This window comes from Triturus cristatus, chromosome 2_1 (genome assembly GCF_964204655.1).
Source record: "Triturus cristatus chromosome 2_1, aTriCri1.1, whole genome shotgun sequence".
Lineage (NCBI taxonomy): Eukaryota > Metazoa > Chordata > Amphibia > Caudata > Salamandridae > Triturus > Triturus cristatus.
Genome location: NC_140581.1, coordinates 1,181,665,217 through 1,181,682,347, shown reverse-complemented (window position 1 = coordinate 1,181,682,347; position 17,131 = coordinate 1,181,665,217). Strand labels below are relative to the sequence as shown.

General features: G+C 49.6%; 1 protein-coding gene across 2 annotated transcripts in view; it reads right to left on the bottom strand.

Moving 5' to 3' along the window:
* Positions 1-17,131, bottom strand: part of DNAH6 (dynein axonemal heavy chain 6) — a 2,458,578-nt gene that overhangs the window by 2,321,326 nt on the left and 120,121 nt on the right. For both annotated transcript variants that reach the window (XM_085636629.1, XM_085636630.1), the window contains exon 3: positions 114-305. In XM_085636629.1, the coding sequence (XP_085492755.1) occupies positions 114-305 (192 nt within the window). The remainder of the gene's footprint in view (positions 1-113; positions 306-17,131) is intronic.

The following is a 17,131-nucleotide window of genomic DNA, read 5'->3' as shown; positions in this document are numbered from 1 at the left end:
CAGACTAAATAAATCAACTTCTCTGTCAACCTCCCACGTGCTTGCTACAGTTGGGCGCATACATGTGTAAGTACGTCATAGACATTGTCTGTTTTACTGCATGGTTACCACACCTCTTTCTCTTTCGAACTTGGTAGAAGTGCTGGAAGGCGCACAAAGGGAGATAAAGGTTCCACGGAAGCGGGTCTTGGACTGGTCTCTGGTTCGCTGGGTTGAGGAAAGGATCCACTTTTTACCAGAAGTTCCCTGTTCTTCTGGTATATGTACGCGGGTTGCTTATGATCCTGAAAAACCTTCAGTACAGGCTGTAAAAAAAAAAAGAAAACGTATGATCAATGTGCATTCATTATTAACACTCTTCAGTAACGAAGAACGTCAGAAAACTGAAATGAATAGTAATAAACGTAATGGGCACTTCAGTGAATAGCGTGTGTGTGTTTTTACAATCATAACTGCTTTCGGACTTCGGGCCCGATTACACTCTTGCCAGATGGGGTACTCTGTCTTAAACGTAATAGATATTCCATCCGTCGTATTACAAGTTCCTTAGGATATAATGGAATTGTAATTTTGCAGGTAGGATATCCAACACGTTGACGGAATACCCTGTCCGCCAAGATAATAATCTGGCCCCTAGTTGCTTTTGCATGAGAGATTTCCGAGCCCTGCCAGTCATGCACACGTGAGTCTTTCAGATGAACTTAAATTACACATGTGAAAAATGTGAGATTTTAATTAGTCATAACTGTATGCAGATGGGAAAAAACAATCCCACAAAAACATATAACGATTCTGACTGGCGATAGGGATGTGTTCACTAATGAAAAAACATCAGCACCTGGCATTACAAAATAATATTGTATGATGCTGTCTACGCTGAACATAACAAATGTAGAATTGTGTGAATTTAGACACCCATTTACCGATTCATAAATACAGAATTTTACCGATTCGGTATTTATGAATCGGTAAATAGTATGTAGGTAATTAATCGGTAATCATTACCGATTCGGTAGATATCGGTATTTATGAATCGGTATTTACCGAATCGGTAATAATGCATCCCTTCCCATTGATTCCTATGGGCCTGGAGGCCCATAGGAATGAATGGGAAGCCAGTTACTATTACCGATTCGGTAAATACCGAATCGGTAATAGGGGAGGCATTATCATGGGTGGCAGGGTGTCACATTGACACCCTGTTGCACCCCTGATTCGTGCATGTGTGCACATGTGGCGCACATACATGCCCTAAGGGCATGTATGTCTGCCACATGGCACTTCACAAATTGCACAAAAATGCTTTTTTAAAGGTATTCGTCATTTACCATCAACTTGTAGTTGGTGGTAAATAACGAATCCAAACACCAATTATGCACTCACTTGAGTGCCCCCTACATAGCATTTCTGGATTCGGTATTTACCGAATCGGTATTTTACCGATTTCTTAAAATTCCGAATCGGTAAATACCGAATCCAGAAATCAGCCACCTACATCTCAAGTGCCTCAATACCGGTCGGTAACGGGATATTTACCGAATTTCGGCCGTTACCGACCGGTATTTGGCTTCCTACATATGGCCCCAAATGCGGAAATTATGTATATATGCCTAACGTGTAATGCTTCTGTGCGTGCCCTGCAATACTAACAGCGCATTCTGACTAACTTGGAAACACTTGCATCCTAATACACTTGGTTGAAAAGGAAATGAGGTGGCACATGAACCATAAAACAAGATGTTCTATGATTGACATTGTCTATGATAGCAGCTATGCATCCCTATAATGTCTTTTAACATTGGGTTTTAGTGATTGTGCATGGATGGACCTGCTCCATACGAGTAGTCAGATTTTGGATCACTGACAAAATATCGATAAGGAAAATATCATGTGGATAAAATATTGTGCCAAAAATATTGAGGACCAAAATATCAAGAAGTTAAGTGCAAATGATTAAGCATACATTTACTATTCTTAAATCCACATCTATGCACCTTGAAGATATATACATTCACAGTATTTTTTCCTAAATATACTTGACAATATTTTGCCAACACAATATAATTTTTTCCGATATTTTGTCTGAACATCAAAATTATGGAACTCTCTCCTGCTAAAAACAAGAAACAACCAAGACCACTTGAAATTCATGAAGACAGTAATCTTGCTTTGGTCCAACATATGGCGAAGAACAAAACCTACCAAGAGACAAAATCATTCCCCACTGCAAGGAGGATATGGATGACAAAGGGCTCAGGGTTATACCTAGCAAAGGACTAGAACAAAATCCATCCAAAAGAAAGGTAGGAACAACCATGTGTGCAACTGTGTTGCATCCTCCTTCACCACACTCCAGACATCAATGCAGCTACACAATCAAAGTAGCTTGCTAAGAGCTGCCACTGCTCCTGGTGCACAACATTAAAATACTTCCCAAACAGGCCACAATCGCAAACCACACCCTTCCAATCAGACACAATAATAAGTGTAATTTAAAAAAGTTCCTCTTCACTCATTAGGTGCCGAAGGGCAGCGACATATAACACAATAAGACTACAACTCTGGTTATCATACATGACATCAAAACACATAACATATCAACAAACAGTAAAAACTCTCCAATTCCGGAACCAAGCACTGCCTGCAGAGTAGCATGCTACCTATGCACCAAAGATCTTTTGCACCTCATCAGCGGTATGAAGGGTTATATAAATATAACCAGAATAGGCAATAATACAGGGTAAACTGCTAATACCAAGTATTTTTCAATCATATTCACAAAGTCCACCGGGGATTTTGTACATCCCATGTGCATGAATCCCCCTTTTCCCTCCATTTGTAGGGAAATCGAGACTGTTGCTAGAAAGAAACCAAAGATCTTTCACCTGAATTGATAGACATTGATTCCATCGATCGCCATAAAACTGATTCCAGATAAATTTCCAATTCTTGTGTATTGGGTGTGTAGGAGCTTGGAGCATACTTTTTCTGTCTTGAAGTTAATTCTATCAAGTGACTCACGGGATCAACAGCACTTAGCAGATAATAAGCAGCATACTATAGACCTGCTTATGGCCACACTGTAGGAAGCTGGCTCTGTAAATACTATACCAAAAAGAGGTATAGTGTGCAGAGTCCAGTGAGTCCCCAAAGGTATGGCAAAGGTTAAAGTAGATACTACCTTACTCTCAATTTAGTGGTAGCTGGGCCAAGCAGTTAGGCTTATCAGAGGGTAGTGTGCATGTATTTGGAGTGCATATGCATACAAGCCAGGAACACAAACTCAATTACTAACTCTAGCCCAATGGTTTGTAGAAAAATATTACAATTGTTACTTTGATTTCTAGGAACCAAGTTAAACTCAAGTAAGTACTTGTAACGTGCAATAATTTCAAATTAATGACAATAGGTTTGTATAGCAATAAACAATATTGTACACTGCTTTTCAATACATACATAGATACTTTGATTTCAGGATCACACTTAGTACAATGCAGTGAGAGACCAATGCAACCCTATGGGAAAAATCCAAGTGATTAACTTACAGATAAGTAGTTCTCAAGTCCAGTTTCCGGGGCTTTGGGTGAACACTGGGCCAGGGTCTAACCTTGGTAGGCACTGCACCACCAGCGGCACTGGGCGCAAAGGTCACCTGACCCAATGTTATCCTATGAAGACTTGGGGGGGGGGGGCATCTCGAAGAAGCACCGGTTACAGGTAACAACCTGCGGCTCAGGGACACAGGCCATGTGGGTTAAGATCTGCATTTGAGGTGCCAGCAAAGAGCATAGAGACTGCACCACTAACGCTGCAGGGGCGGCCGGTTGCAGAGTGCAAAGGAGGCATCGGGCCCCTTTAAAACTAATGGAGTTCCTTGGTTGGGGAAAATGGATGTAAGCTCGGTTCATAGGTCGCTGAAGGAATCTCATGGCTGGAGAGGTAAGTTGGATAGCGGGGGGATGTCGGGACACCGCCAGTTGGGCACACCAAAGCCGGGGGGCTGCAGGTGCAGGGGTGTCTTTCGATTTCAGGACTTCTCACCAGATCCAGTCGGGGGGACCCTTCAGGTTGAAGCTGAAGGCGTCAAGGGGGAGGTCCGGAGAGGTCGTCCAATGCTGGATCTCAGATCAGGAATGCCGTGGAGACTTCACTGAGTTGGTGGGCCATCTGGACTCGGGCTGTGGGCATTGGGTGCAGAGAGGTGCAAGTGTTGTGGATCCGCCTGGATCCGGAGGCTTGGATTTGGTTTCTTTCCTGGACAAATCGAGTTTCCACTGGAGACAAGAGTCTTTGTCAAAGACAGCACAGGTCCTATGGTGGTTCTTGAGGTTGCTGGCTGGAGGAGACAGACCGGTAGCACTGGGGTCAAACCAGTCGTCACTTTCTTTTCCACGGCTGCACAGCTCTTCGGTCCTCCTTCTTCTTCTTCTTAGGTCATCGAATCTGAGGAACAAGGTTCAGGGAAGCCCTTAAATACTAAATTTAAGGGCATTGCCAGTGTTGGAGGCAGTAGCCAATGGTGACTGTCCTTTAGGGTGACTACACCCTTCAGTTGCCCCCCTCCCTTTTTTGTAGAGAGGGGCACAGCCATATTCCTATTAGGCCTAATTCTCTTAACCAAGATGGATAATTTCGAGGAGAGGGGTTCACCTCAGCTTCTGGCCACCCTAGGGGTGTGAAAGCCAAGGTGGGCACTCCGACTTTGCTTACTAATTTTCCTGCCTGTCCTGCCGCTAGAAAGTGGGGCTAGGAGACAAGACAGGGGGGTGGGCTGTTTCATTATTTGGAGCTGCCCAAATCAGCTTAACACAAGGTGAGAGCTTTTGAGGCTCACCACCAAGTGTTGCTGTTCCTGCAAGGGGGAGATGTGAAGCACCTCCACCCAGAGTAGGCTTTGTTTCTGGTCTCCGGCAGCAGAAAGGCTCTCACCCCATAAGGTCAGAAACCTGTCTGGTGGTGGCTGGCTGGCAGGGTCCAGGAAGCGAATACACTAGGAATTGGTAGTTTTTCAGGGGGCATCTCCAAGATGCTTTCGGAGTTGATTTTATAATAAATCCAACACTGGCATCAGTGTGGCTTTATTATGCAGTCTTCAGTAAAGCCATCATGAAGCTGTGGAGTTTGTGTTGACAAACTCCCAGCCCATGTACTCAAAATGGCGTCACTGTACTTACAATGTCTGTGAATGGCACAGTGTTGGACCTACGTCCTAGGGGTAGCATTGGCCTACGTTAACAGGCATCCTTATCAACATGGCGCTTCGTACTTGCATCCTCCTCAGTCCGCAATCCAGTATGACACCACTCAAAAAGGACACTACGCTGGATATTTTCTTTTTTTTACGTTTACTAGGATTCTTCCACCTTTCTTACGTTACAGGAATTCTCAGTTCCGCATCACAGAGCACGACATTTCATCTGTATTTAGAATAACTGTGAGAAGTTGGCCTGGCATATGCTGTTCCTAGTTATAGGGACACCTTGCACCAGTCCAATTCGACTCCTATTGATGGTAGGTTTAAGACAACCTTTAAAGAAAGCTATCCTAGTGGTAGCTGTGGAGAGCAGCCTTCAGGCTAAGTCTTGAAGGAGTGTTAAGCTTATTGTTTTACCATAATAACCTCTTGAATAACCAAATGAAAGAGTAGCCCACACTGGTATATATATAAAATATATGTATTTATTCTAGACAGAATCCCACAGTCACTTTATGTGGCTAGTGGCAAAGTTACAATTCAAACAAGCATTTCTAAACACAATAAATAGCACAGAAATCAATGGGCCCCAGGGGGGGACCAAACCATATACTAAAATAGTGGTATAAGAACCACGACAATTCTACAGGCAATGCCTAGGGCATTCAGGATCGCTGGCCCCTTAAGAATCCACCCACAGTTAAGAGGAAGGGGACCCACGGGAGGCGTGTGCAGTGCGAGAAGTTGCTGTCGGGATCGCAATGTTAGCCTATGGAGAATGTCGCGGTTGAATAATTAAGGTTTAAGGACACTTCTAACAACAGTACAAAGTTAAGGCTTGAGACTTAAGGCTTTGGAGAGCCCCCCACCACGGAAGTACCGAAGTACCACTGTTACCTGCCCCAGGGAAGCCGGGTGCATAGGTCGATTCTGGTGTCGGGTTGCGGGCTGATTTTCTATGGAAAAGGAGTCCAAACTGCTGCTAGCTGGAAGTGTCGCTGAAGTCGTGAAGATTGAAGTTGAAGAAAAGACAAAGATGAACCTGAAAGCAGAGGGGACAGAGTCTGGGTCACAGCACAGTGACCAGGGAGCTCACAGGAAGGAGCTCGTGGATGTCGGGTGCTTCAGGTGTGGAAGGTACAGCTGGGCTCTGCAGTCACGGGCTCCGGGAGGCTTCAAGGAAGGCCAGCTTCTGGAGGGCGACTGTCCCACGTCGGCGGAGGGTCGCTGCGGTGTTAGTGTCCCGATTGGATCCACTAAGCATTGGCAACCGCAACCCACGCAAGATGAACAAAGCAGCTGCTGGTGCAGACCCACGTGGTCTGAGGGTGCTCTCCTTTGCAGGGAGCGTAGAGCAGGCCTGGAGCAACCAGGGGAACTCTTAGAAAAGAAGATTGTCCTCCGTCAGGGCCCACAAGTTGAGAGACAAGGGACCGCGGAAGGCAGCAAAATGGAGTGCGTAAAAGGGCTCCCACGGGCCACCGGAGCGGGCCAGGGAGCTGAGGGTCGGCACAAATGCTGCTTGAAGGTTGGCTCAAGAATGGGCCAAAGCACAACTTCCCCACTGGTCGGGGTCGTGTGCTGGACAAGAGGTGGCCGGTGTCTCGGGGTATGCGGGGATCTCGACACCCACGTGGTCCAGGGTGCTCAGACTTGCTGGGCACACTCACAGGACGCTGGGATGCACTGGAGACCCACCTCGAGGTCGCTGGAAGGCGTCGAAGGTCGTGAGAGCAACGAAGTTCCAACCGGGTATCTTGTAGTCTTTTAGGTGCCTGCCAAGCAGGGGGATAACTCCTTTATCCCAAGGGAGATTTCTTCAGTCAGCTGGGCAGCAGCTCGTCGAAGGTCAGTTCTGTGAAGTCCTGTACGAATCTAAGGCTCTAGGGCAAAGTTATTCCCATATATCCCCAAGATTAGGGGATGGTCCAAAATAGAGCCTACCAATCAGAGTAGAGGCGGGAAAGGGTGGCTACACCCACTCCCCTTTGTGTGTTTCCCGCCTGGGCGAGGGGCAGGATGCCCCTGAACCGGTTCCAGGCGGTGTATGCAGAATTGGGGCTCTGCAGCTGCCTACGTGCAACTCTGAATGGACTTTTGGTGCACCCACCCTGTTCCAATCCACATATCCTGTCTGGGGAGGTGCTGGCACCTCCCTGCCACAGGAGCCCTATTGTCCAGATGGCGAGGCTGGGGTTTTCCCCAGCAACAGCCAGCCAGAGTCGTGTAGGTGGCGAACAGTAGCCATTTTGTGGTACATGTGCACTTTTAAATTGGTGTCTAAAATATACCGCTTTTCCCATATCACCCTCCTAGCAAGGGGGAATCGTGCCCCCATGCCCATGGCTGGACTGGGGGTATGATTCCTTCATGTTTGACACCAAACACGATATGGTTCTGTGTAGCCAGTCCCAAGTTACAGCGATGACGCAATAACTTATAATGCGGTAGAGTATATGGTATGGCTACACTACAAACAACCCAGTAACGGTGTTACGAAGGTTGCAGAGAGGTCCTACTCATGTAGGGGTCCCCCCTCACACATACCTCAGCACCCAGCCCTGTAGGATTACCAGGGCCTGCCATAGGGGTGACCTATGAGAGTATATGTGTTGTAATGGTATGGGACATAGGGTACCTACATCCCTGTAAGGGGTGCTAGCACCACCTTACCCAGGCTACAGTAGTGGCCTGGTGGTGTCAGTTTGGGTGGCTGTCCCAGGGTGGCACAATAAGTGCTGCAGCCCTGGTAGGCCTACTGGGGGCCCCATGCCCTGGGTACCTAGGGTACCATCTACAAGGGACTGGTAGGGCATGTCCAGCATCCAATTATGTTTGTACCTAGAGTACTCACAACAGTTTTAGGGAGAAAGCAGATAGGCTGGGGTCCTGGATAGCAGGATCCCAGCCAGACTAGTCAAAAACCACTTAAATACCAGGCAAAAAGTTGGGGGCAACCATTAGTCAGATTCCACTCTCCTACATAACCCCCCCCCAAACGAAAGGAGATAAGGCTAACCTTGTCCAGATAAGCCTTTATTTCCTGAGTGGCCATATAAGGAAGAACCTGTACTAACATGGTTGCTCCCTGTGTCATGGTCCACTTGGGAAATCCTACCCCAAGGGGTTCTAGAGTTTCTCCAAAGTCTAGGGAAATTACCTGTATTGGTTTTTGGGTCAGAGGTGGGCTGGTGGGGTGTCTGAGTCTGGAAGTGAGACCCTATTTGGGTTGGTCTCAACCTCCTCAGATCACTGGCCACTATGGAAGCCTTTCTGCCCATGACGGTGTCATATCTGGCCCTAAGGGTCAACCTCTGGCTGCCTACAGCTGGGGGTTGGATCCCTTTGGCTGGAATAGTGGAGGGCACTGGAAGGTTTGGGGCAGCTAGGCCCCAGGTTTCCCTGTGCTCAACAACATCCATTTGAGGGGTGCCTATACCTAGGGGTAAGGGGGATCCCTCAGTTTGTAGAGGAATATTCACCTGGCTGAAACTACTCTGCTGGGTGTCCCTAATCTGTTGATGAGGGGGTTCCTCTGGGCAGGGGCCCAACACGGGTCCACTGACCTCCCTGACCTCTGCAGCCCTGGGCTGACTGAGGCAGGGTAGAGAGGGGCAGGCTACCTGCTCCAGACTGGGTACCACCTTGGAAGGATCCCCTGCCATCAGAGAGGTGGGCAGGTCAGGCCTGTCCACTTCTGGGGCAGTTACTTCACAAGGGGCAGGATCAGTTCCCTGAGAAACTGGACCTTTACCTGTAGTCTGGTGGGGGGAAGACTGCTCTTCCTCCCCTATGCTCTCTGTTTGTGTAGAGTGATCCATAGTTTCAGGCTTCACTCTTTCTATTTTCTCCTGGGGTGGAGGTGAGGCCCTCAGGGTCTCATCCACTCTCTCAGGAATTCCTACCATTTTCAAATGGGCCTTGTGGTCAACCTCAGCCCAGGCTGAGATTTCTAGATCATTCCCCAGTAAACAATCTACAGGCAAGTTTGGGGACACTGCCACTCTCTTGGGGCCAGTGACTCCTCCCCAGCTGAGATTTATCACTGCCATGGGATGATCTGTCCTGATTCCATCAATGTTGGTCACCTGATAACTAAACCCAGGTAAAAGCTGATCTAGGGGCACTAGCCTCTTGGTCACCATGGTGACACTGGCCCCTGTGTCCTTATAGGCCACAGCCTTCTGACCATTGATCATTGGTTCTTGTCTGTACCTGCCCAGAATACTGGGGCTCATGGTAAAGTTGGCAAACCCCATGCCACCATCACAGACCATAGTTGCTAATGCAGGGGACCTGGCTAGGCCAGAGTCCACTGGTGTCCCCAAAGAGAACCCAACTAAATTTTTGGGTGCACTCCCACCACCTGGGGGATTACTACTAGTAGTAACAGGAGGTGTTGGAGCTGGTTTTGGAGGAACACTTTCTTTATTGCCATTCTTAGGACAGCTGGAGTCAGTTTTCCAGTGGCCAGGTTTCTTACACACATGGCAATATGGTTTCTTGGTATTAGAGGAAGTATTTTGGGACCCACCCCCAGCACTGGTTTGTTGGGGCCCTTCAGAGGACTTTTCTTGTTTATCATCCCCACCTTTCTCTTTGGGCTTAGTGGAATCCTTCTTCTGGTCACCAACTTGGTTCTTAGGCCTAATCCTGGTTCTGACCCATTTGTCTGCCTTCTTTCCCAATTCTTGGGGAGAGGTCAGATCAGAGTCCACCAGGTGCTGGTGTAAAAGTTGGTTCTGACAATTATATTATTAAGAATCTGCTCCCTCATAATGAGATTATACAATCCTTGATAATCATTAACTTTACTGCCATTTAACCAACCTTCCAGTGCCTTGGTTGCACAATCCACAAAGTCTACCCAATCTTGATTCTGTGCTTTCTGGGTGTCTCTGAACTTAAGTCTGTATTGATCAGTGGTTAAGCCAAACCCATCTATTAAAGCAGCTTTCAAGATATAATAATCATCAGCATCCTCTTCTCTTACAGAGAGGAGCTTGTCTCTCCCTTTATCTGAAAAGGAGAGCCACAGGATTGCTGCCCACTGCTCTACAGGGACCCTCTGTACTCTACAGGCCCTTTCAAGAGCAGATATCCATTTGTGGATATCATCCCCATTCTGATAGGGGGGCACAATCTTGTGGAGGTTCCTATTGTCAGGGACTCTCTCTCTAACTCTAGGGGTTTCATCACTGCCACCAGGGATCTCTAGACCCCACTTTCTTGAAGCTTTCTGAAGCTCCAGGGTTTCCCTGTCTAATGCTAACTGTTCTCTTTTAAGCTCAAGCTTAGCCTGCTCAAATTTGATCAGTCTGCATTTCCTCTCATGAGAGGTTTCTCTTCTCTGAGAAGAGGCAGAGGACCCTTTGGATCCCTTAGAATGGTTGGATCCCACTGAGGGGGATCTGTTCCTTCTTGGACCCACCACTCCCCTTTTAAGGGTGGAGGGAGTGCCTCTTGGGCCATCACCTCCATGCTGTGAGTGGTCTGTTTCTTCCAGGTCAGGATTTTCATCCTCTTCCTGTTCCTCTTCAGATTCCACTCTGGGAGTGTCCTCTTCTGAGGGGTGCCCACCCACTCTGTCCGTCCCTCTGGATCCTATGGACTCCATAAAGTCTGCTATGAGCAGGATCTCCTTGAGACGTTTTGTGTTGGCACCTCTTTCTGTCTTCAGTCCCCTAAGGGTGCACATTTCCCTGAGCTCTGCAAAGGTGAAATTATCATACTTATCTACTGGGACCCTCTGGGGTCCTTCCATAGCCTTAGTGCCACCTGAAGACATGTTTAGTGTAGTGATGTATCTACCTACACTAAGTGTGGCCTACTGAACCCTCTCTTGAGTTGTAGTCAAGGTGTTCTAAACCCTCTACACACAACTCCAAGTTCAGTAGAACTTATTGTATTCTAGCTTGAATTTATATGTACCTTTGGTACCTTGTGGCTTTCACTTTAGAAATTCAATTTGTTATCTGGTAAAACAATGGCAAGCTTGAATCCAACCGCTGCACACCAATGTGAGAAGTTGGCCTGGCATATGCTGTTCCTAGTTATAGGGACACCTTGCACCAGTCCAATTCGACTCCTATTGATGGTAGGTTTAAGACAACCTTTAAAGAAAGCTATCCTAGTGGTAGCTGTGGAGAGCAGCCTTCAGGCTAAGTCTTGAAGGAGTGTTAAGCTTATTGTTTTACCATAATAACCTCTTGAATAACCAAATGAAAGAGTAGCCCACACTGGTATATATATAAAATATATGTATTTATTCTAGACAGAATCCCACAGTCACTTTATGTGGCTAGTGGCAAAGTTACAATTCAAACAAGCATTTCTAAACACAATAAATAGCACAGAAATCAATGGGCCCCAGGGGGGGACCAAACCATATACTAAAATAGTGGTATAAGAACCACGACAATTCTACAGGCAATGCCTAGGGCATTCAGGATCGCTGGCCCCTTAAGAATCCACCCACAGTTAAGAGGAAGGGGACCCACGGGAGGCGTGTGCAGTGCGAGAAGTTGCTGTCGGGATCGCAATGTTAGCCTATGGAGAATGTCGCGGTTGAATAATTAAGGTTTAAGGACACTTCTAACAACAGTACAAAGTTAAGGCTTGAGACTTAAGGCTTTGGAGAGCCCCCCACCACGGAAGTACCGAAGTACCACTGTTACCTGCCCCAGGGAAGCCGGGTGCATAGGTCGATTCTGGTGTCGGGTCGCGGGCTGATTTTCTATGGAAAAGGAGTCCAAACTGCTGCTAGCTGGAAGTGTCGCTGAAGTCGTGAAGATTGAAGTTGAAGAAAAGACAAAGATGAACCTGAAAGCAGAGGGGACAGAGTCTGGGTCACAGCACAGTGACCAGGGAGCTCACAGGAAGGAGCTCGTGGATGTCGGGTGCTTCAGGTGTGGAAGGTACAGCTGGGCTCTGCAGTCACGGGCTCCGGGAGGCTTCAAGGAAGGCCAGCTTCTGGAGGGCGACTGTCCCACGTCGGCGGAGGGTCGCTGCGGTGTTAGTGTCCCGATTGGATCCACTAAGCATTGGCAACCGCAACCCACGCAAGATGAACAAAGCAGCTGCTGGTGCAGACCCACGTGGTCTGAGGGTGCTCTCCTTTGCAGGGAGCGTAGAGCAGGCCTGGAGCAACCAGGGGAACTCTTAGAAAAGAAGATTGTCCTCCGTCAGGGCCCACAAGTCGAGAGACAAGGGACCGCGGAAGGCAGCAAAATGGAGTGCGTAAAAGGGCTCCCACGGGCCACCGGAGCGGGCCAGGGAGCTGAGGGTCGGCACAAATGCTGCTTGAAGGTTGGCTCAAGAATGGGCCAAAGCACAACTTCCCCACTGGTCGGGGTCGTGTGCTGGACAAGAGGTGGCCGGTGTCTCGGGGTATGCGGGGATCTCGACACCCACGTGGTCCAGGGTGCTCAGACTTGCTGGGCACACTCACAGGACGCTGGGATGCACTGGAGACCCACCTCGAGGTCGCTGGAAGGCGTCGAAGGTCGTGAGAGCAACGAAGTTCCAACTGGGTATCTTGTAGTCTTTTAGGTGCCTGCCAAGCAGGGGGATAACTCCTTTATCCCAAGGGAGATTTCTTCAGTCAGCTGGGCAGCAGCTCGTCGAAGGTCAGTTCTGTGAAGTCCTGTACGAATCTAAGGCTCTAGGGCAAAGTTATTCCCATATATCCCCAAGATTAGGGGATGGTCCAAAATAGAGCCTACCAATCAGAGTAGAGGCGGGAAAGGGTGGCTACACCCACTCCCCTTTGTGTGTTTCCCGCCTGGGCGAGGGGCAGGATGCCCCTGAACCGGTTCCAGGCGGTGTATGCAGAATTGGGGCTCTGCAGCTGCCTACGTGCAACTCTGAATGGACTTTTGGTGCACCCACCCTGTTCCAATCCACATATCCTGTCTGGGGAGGTGCTGGCACCTCCCTGCCACAGGAGCCCTATTGTCCAGATGGCGAGGCTGGGGTTTTCCCCAGCAACAGCCAGCCAGAGTCGTGTAGGTGGCGAACAGTAGCCATTTTGTGGTACATGTGCACTTTTAAATTGGTGTCTAAAATATACCGCTTTTCCCATATCACCCTCCTAGCAAGGGGGAATCGTGCCCCCATGCCCATGGCTGGACTGGGGGTATGATTCCTTCATGTTTGACACCAAACACGATATGGTTCTGTGTAGCCAGTCCCAAGTTACAGCGATGACGCAATAACTTATAATGCGGTAGAGTATATGGTATGGCTACACTACAAACAACCCAGTAACGGTGTTACGAAGGTTGCAGAGAGGTCCTACTCATGTAGGGGTCCCCCCTCACACATACCTCAGCACCCAGCCCTGTAGGATTACCAGGGCCTGCCATAGGGGTGACCTATGAGAGTATATGTGTTGTAATGGTATGGGACATAGGGTACCTACATCCCTGTAAGGGGTGCTAGCACCACCTTACCCAGGCTACAGTAGTGGCCTGGTGGTGTCAGTTTGGGTGGCTGTCCCAGGGTGGCACAATAAGTGCTGCAGCCCTGGTAGGCCTACTGGGGGCCCCATGCCCTGGGTACCTAGGGTACCATCTACAAGGGACTGGTAGGGCATGTCCAGCATCCAATTATGTTTGTACCTAGAGTACTCACAACAGTTTTAGGGAGAAAGCAGATAGGCTGGGGTCCTGGATAGCAGGATCCCAGCCAGACTAGTCAAAAACCACTTAAATACCAGGCAAAAAGTTGGGGGCAACCATTAGTCAGATTCCACTCTCCTACAATAACATTAATGTTCCAACATTACAGTTCATAGAGTAGTCTCTAAAACACCCTTTGAGTTTCTCCTTCCACCTTAAAACTAGAGGGCCTAGTTACATTTCTGCATGGTAAGTTTCAACCCACATTTCCAAAAGCACATTTAGACTCTCCTGAACATTTCCCAAAAGCGCATTTAGACTCTTCTGAACATTTCCCAAAAGCGCATTTAGACTCCTCTGAACATTTCCCAAAAGCGCATTTAGACTCTTCTGGACATTTCCCAAAAGCGCATTTAGACTCTTCTGGACATTTCCCAAAAGCGCATTTAGACTCTTCTGAACATTTCCCAAAAGCGCATTTAGACTCTTCTGGACATTTCCCAAAAGCGCTACCTCCAAGCTCCTATCCTGCCCACCTGATCTAATCTCTGCCTATGAGATATTCAGCTGGAGGTTGCTTTCTGCTGGCGACCCAAAGGGGACCCTCCAAATAGTTCACATGAAAGCTAGGTGTGACATAAGGGCGAAATCACCACGACCTAGCCGAATCCTTAAGTCCCGGTATGTACCAGACTGGAGACGGTTGTCCTTTGCACTGGAGATCCGTACTCTCATTAGCTCAGTCTCGCGCAAAGCTACTCCAGCGCTCTCTTCCCCTTTGTCAGAAGCCAGTCTCCCCGCCCCTCCAAGGCCCAGCTTACTTTATAGGCTTGAGGTCCTCCTCCGGCAGCGGGACACGTCGAACTCCTCAGCGAGGGGGCGTCTTGACTGGGGCTAAGGGAGTAACACTTCTCAACTACCCCCACCCTCAAGGGACTTCCCGTGAGGGGAGCTTCACCGGAAAAATTCTCCTGGGGCACTTCCCGGCTTCTCTCGCTCTGCCAGGCGCTCCCGTCGCTGCCGACCGCAGCGCGACTTGCGGGAGCGCGGCCCTGGCTCCGTCAGTCGCCTCCGTCGCTCCTAATGCAGTGCGACTCGTGAGGGGTGCGGCCACGTCTCCCGGCTGCAGGGAGGGGCGGTGCTTCCTCGAGGGCCCGGCTCACGTGACCCGGTGTCAGTTTCCAGGCCAGCCCCAACTCAGCTTCCCGGCCGCGGCCTCCTCAGTCAGCTGATCGTCGCGTTGTCAGCTCTCCTCACAGCTGACACGCGCGACGGATGCCGACAACAACGGAGAGCCCAGAGCCTCTCACCAAACCCCCCCGGCTCTCTCTCAGGCCTCCACCGGGGACCCGCAGTCAGCTCCTCGCTTCGGAATAGCTGGAGGTGAGGATCTTAGATAGGGGCTAGTGCCGGTAGGCGGGGAACAAGGGGGTGTGGCTCACAGTAACCCAGGTGAGCAGATCCACTAGCCCGGGGAGTATCTGGCACTGCTCCTTGCCCTAAGCCCACGATGGAGTTCCGTTGTTTTGCCACAGAGGGGGGGTCAGATTCCCGATTGTCCACCAAAGAGTCAAGGCAGTCCCAACGGCAAGCCCTCCCCGTGATTCCTCTTCAGGCTTTCAGTTTACGCTAGGGACTCCTGACTAGAAAAGGAACAATGCCTTCCAGAGTCGTCAGCTGAGCTCAGGGACCAGTCAAATGGCAGAGGGTGGTGTCAGCTAAGTAGGGGACTCACGCAGACCCTAGGATCTGTCCACTCCCAGTTCAGCGCCCACCTCTCCACTCAGGTGCCTTACTCCTGACTGACTCCACAGCCCGACTTGATTCTAAAATGGCCGCCCCCCTGTCACCTCTATTTATCACCTTGGGCTGGTCTTGCCAGAAGGGTCCAGAAGGTTCTGGAACCTCCCATGGCAGTCATGGCCCGGGCGCTGAGGTGACAGTTGGAGCCACCATTTTGTGAATCCTACCTTCCACATCTATTTTCCTCAGAGGAGCACCTTGCGCCTTTCCCTCAAGTGACGAGGAAAAGGCGCCCAGAACCTCTACATCAGCACCTAAAAAAAAATTGGTAGACAGAAAAAAAGAGAAGGGGACAAGGGACAAAAATAATAAAATGAGGAGGGAACTGCCAAAGGGCTGACAGGTCTAACACGCGTCCCCCCCAGGTGAAAGTGGGGAGAGCTACCCAACCCCTTGGGAGTCCTCTTCACTAAGGCGGAAATACCTGGAGAGACCGTCAGCATTGGCGTGGTCCACTCCTGGGCGATGTTCCACCCTAAAGTCCATCCCCTGTAGGGAAATGGACCACCTCAACAGCTTGGGATTCTCGCCCCTCATTTGCATCAGCCACCTGAGGGGCCGGTGGTCGGTCTGAACCAGGAAGTGCGAGCCAAACAGGTATGGCCGCAGCTTCTTCAGGGCCGACACCACCGCAAAAGCCTCCCTCTCAATTGCACTCCACCTCTGTTCCCGGGGGAGTAGTCTCCTAGATAGGAAAACCACCGGTTGGTCTAGACCCTCGTCATTGAGTTGCGACAGCACTGCCCCAATACCGTGCTCCGACGCGTCTGTCTGGACAATGAACTCCTTGGCAAAGTCAGGGGCCCTGAGAACAGGTGCCGCACACATGGCCTTTTTCAAGGTGTCAAAAGCATGTTGACATCCCTCGGTCCAGATTACCCGTCGAGGGTGCTTTTTGGAAGTGAGCTCAGTCAAGGGGGCCACGATGGTACCGTATCCCTTGACAAAGTGTCGGTAGTAACCAGTGAGGCCCAAGAAGGCCCGAACCTCTGTGTGAGTCTGGGGGGTTGCCAGGCCATGATGGTTTTGATCTTGGCCTGGAGGGGTTGCACCTTGCCCCGACCCACCAAGTGACCGAGGTACACTACCGACCCCTGCCCGATCTGGCACTTACTGGCTTTGATCGTCAGACCTGCCTGCTGCAAAGCCTGAAGAACAGCCTGAAGGTGACACAAATGGTCCTCCCAGCTACGGCTGAAGACAGCAATGTCATCCAGGTACGCAACTGAAAAGGCTTCCATACCAGAGAGGACCTGGTTCACCAATCGCTGGAACGTAGCAGGGGCGTTCTTGAGCCCAAAGGGCATCACACAGAACTGGTAGTGACCCTCAGGTGTGGAGAAGGCTGACCTTTCCTTGGCTCCATCCGTCAGGGAAATCTGCCAGTACCCGGAGGTAAGGTCAAAGGTACTGAGATATTGGGCAGCTCCCAACCGGTCAATGAGCTCATCCGCCCTCGGGATAGGATGAGCATCTGTCTTAGTCACCGAATTCAGTCCCCTGTAATCCACAC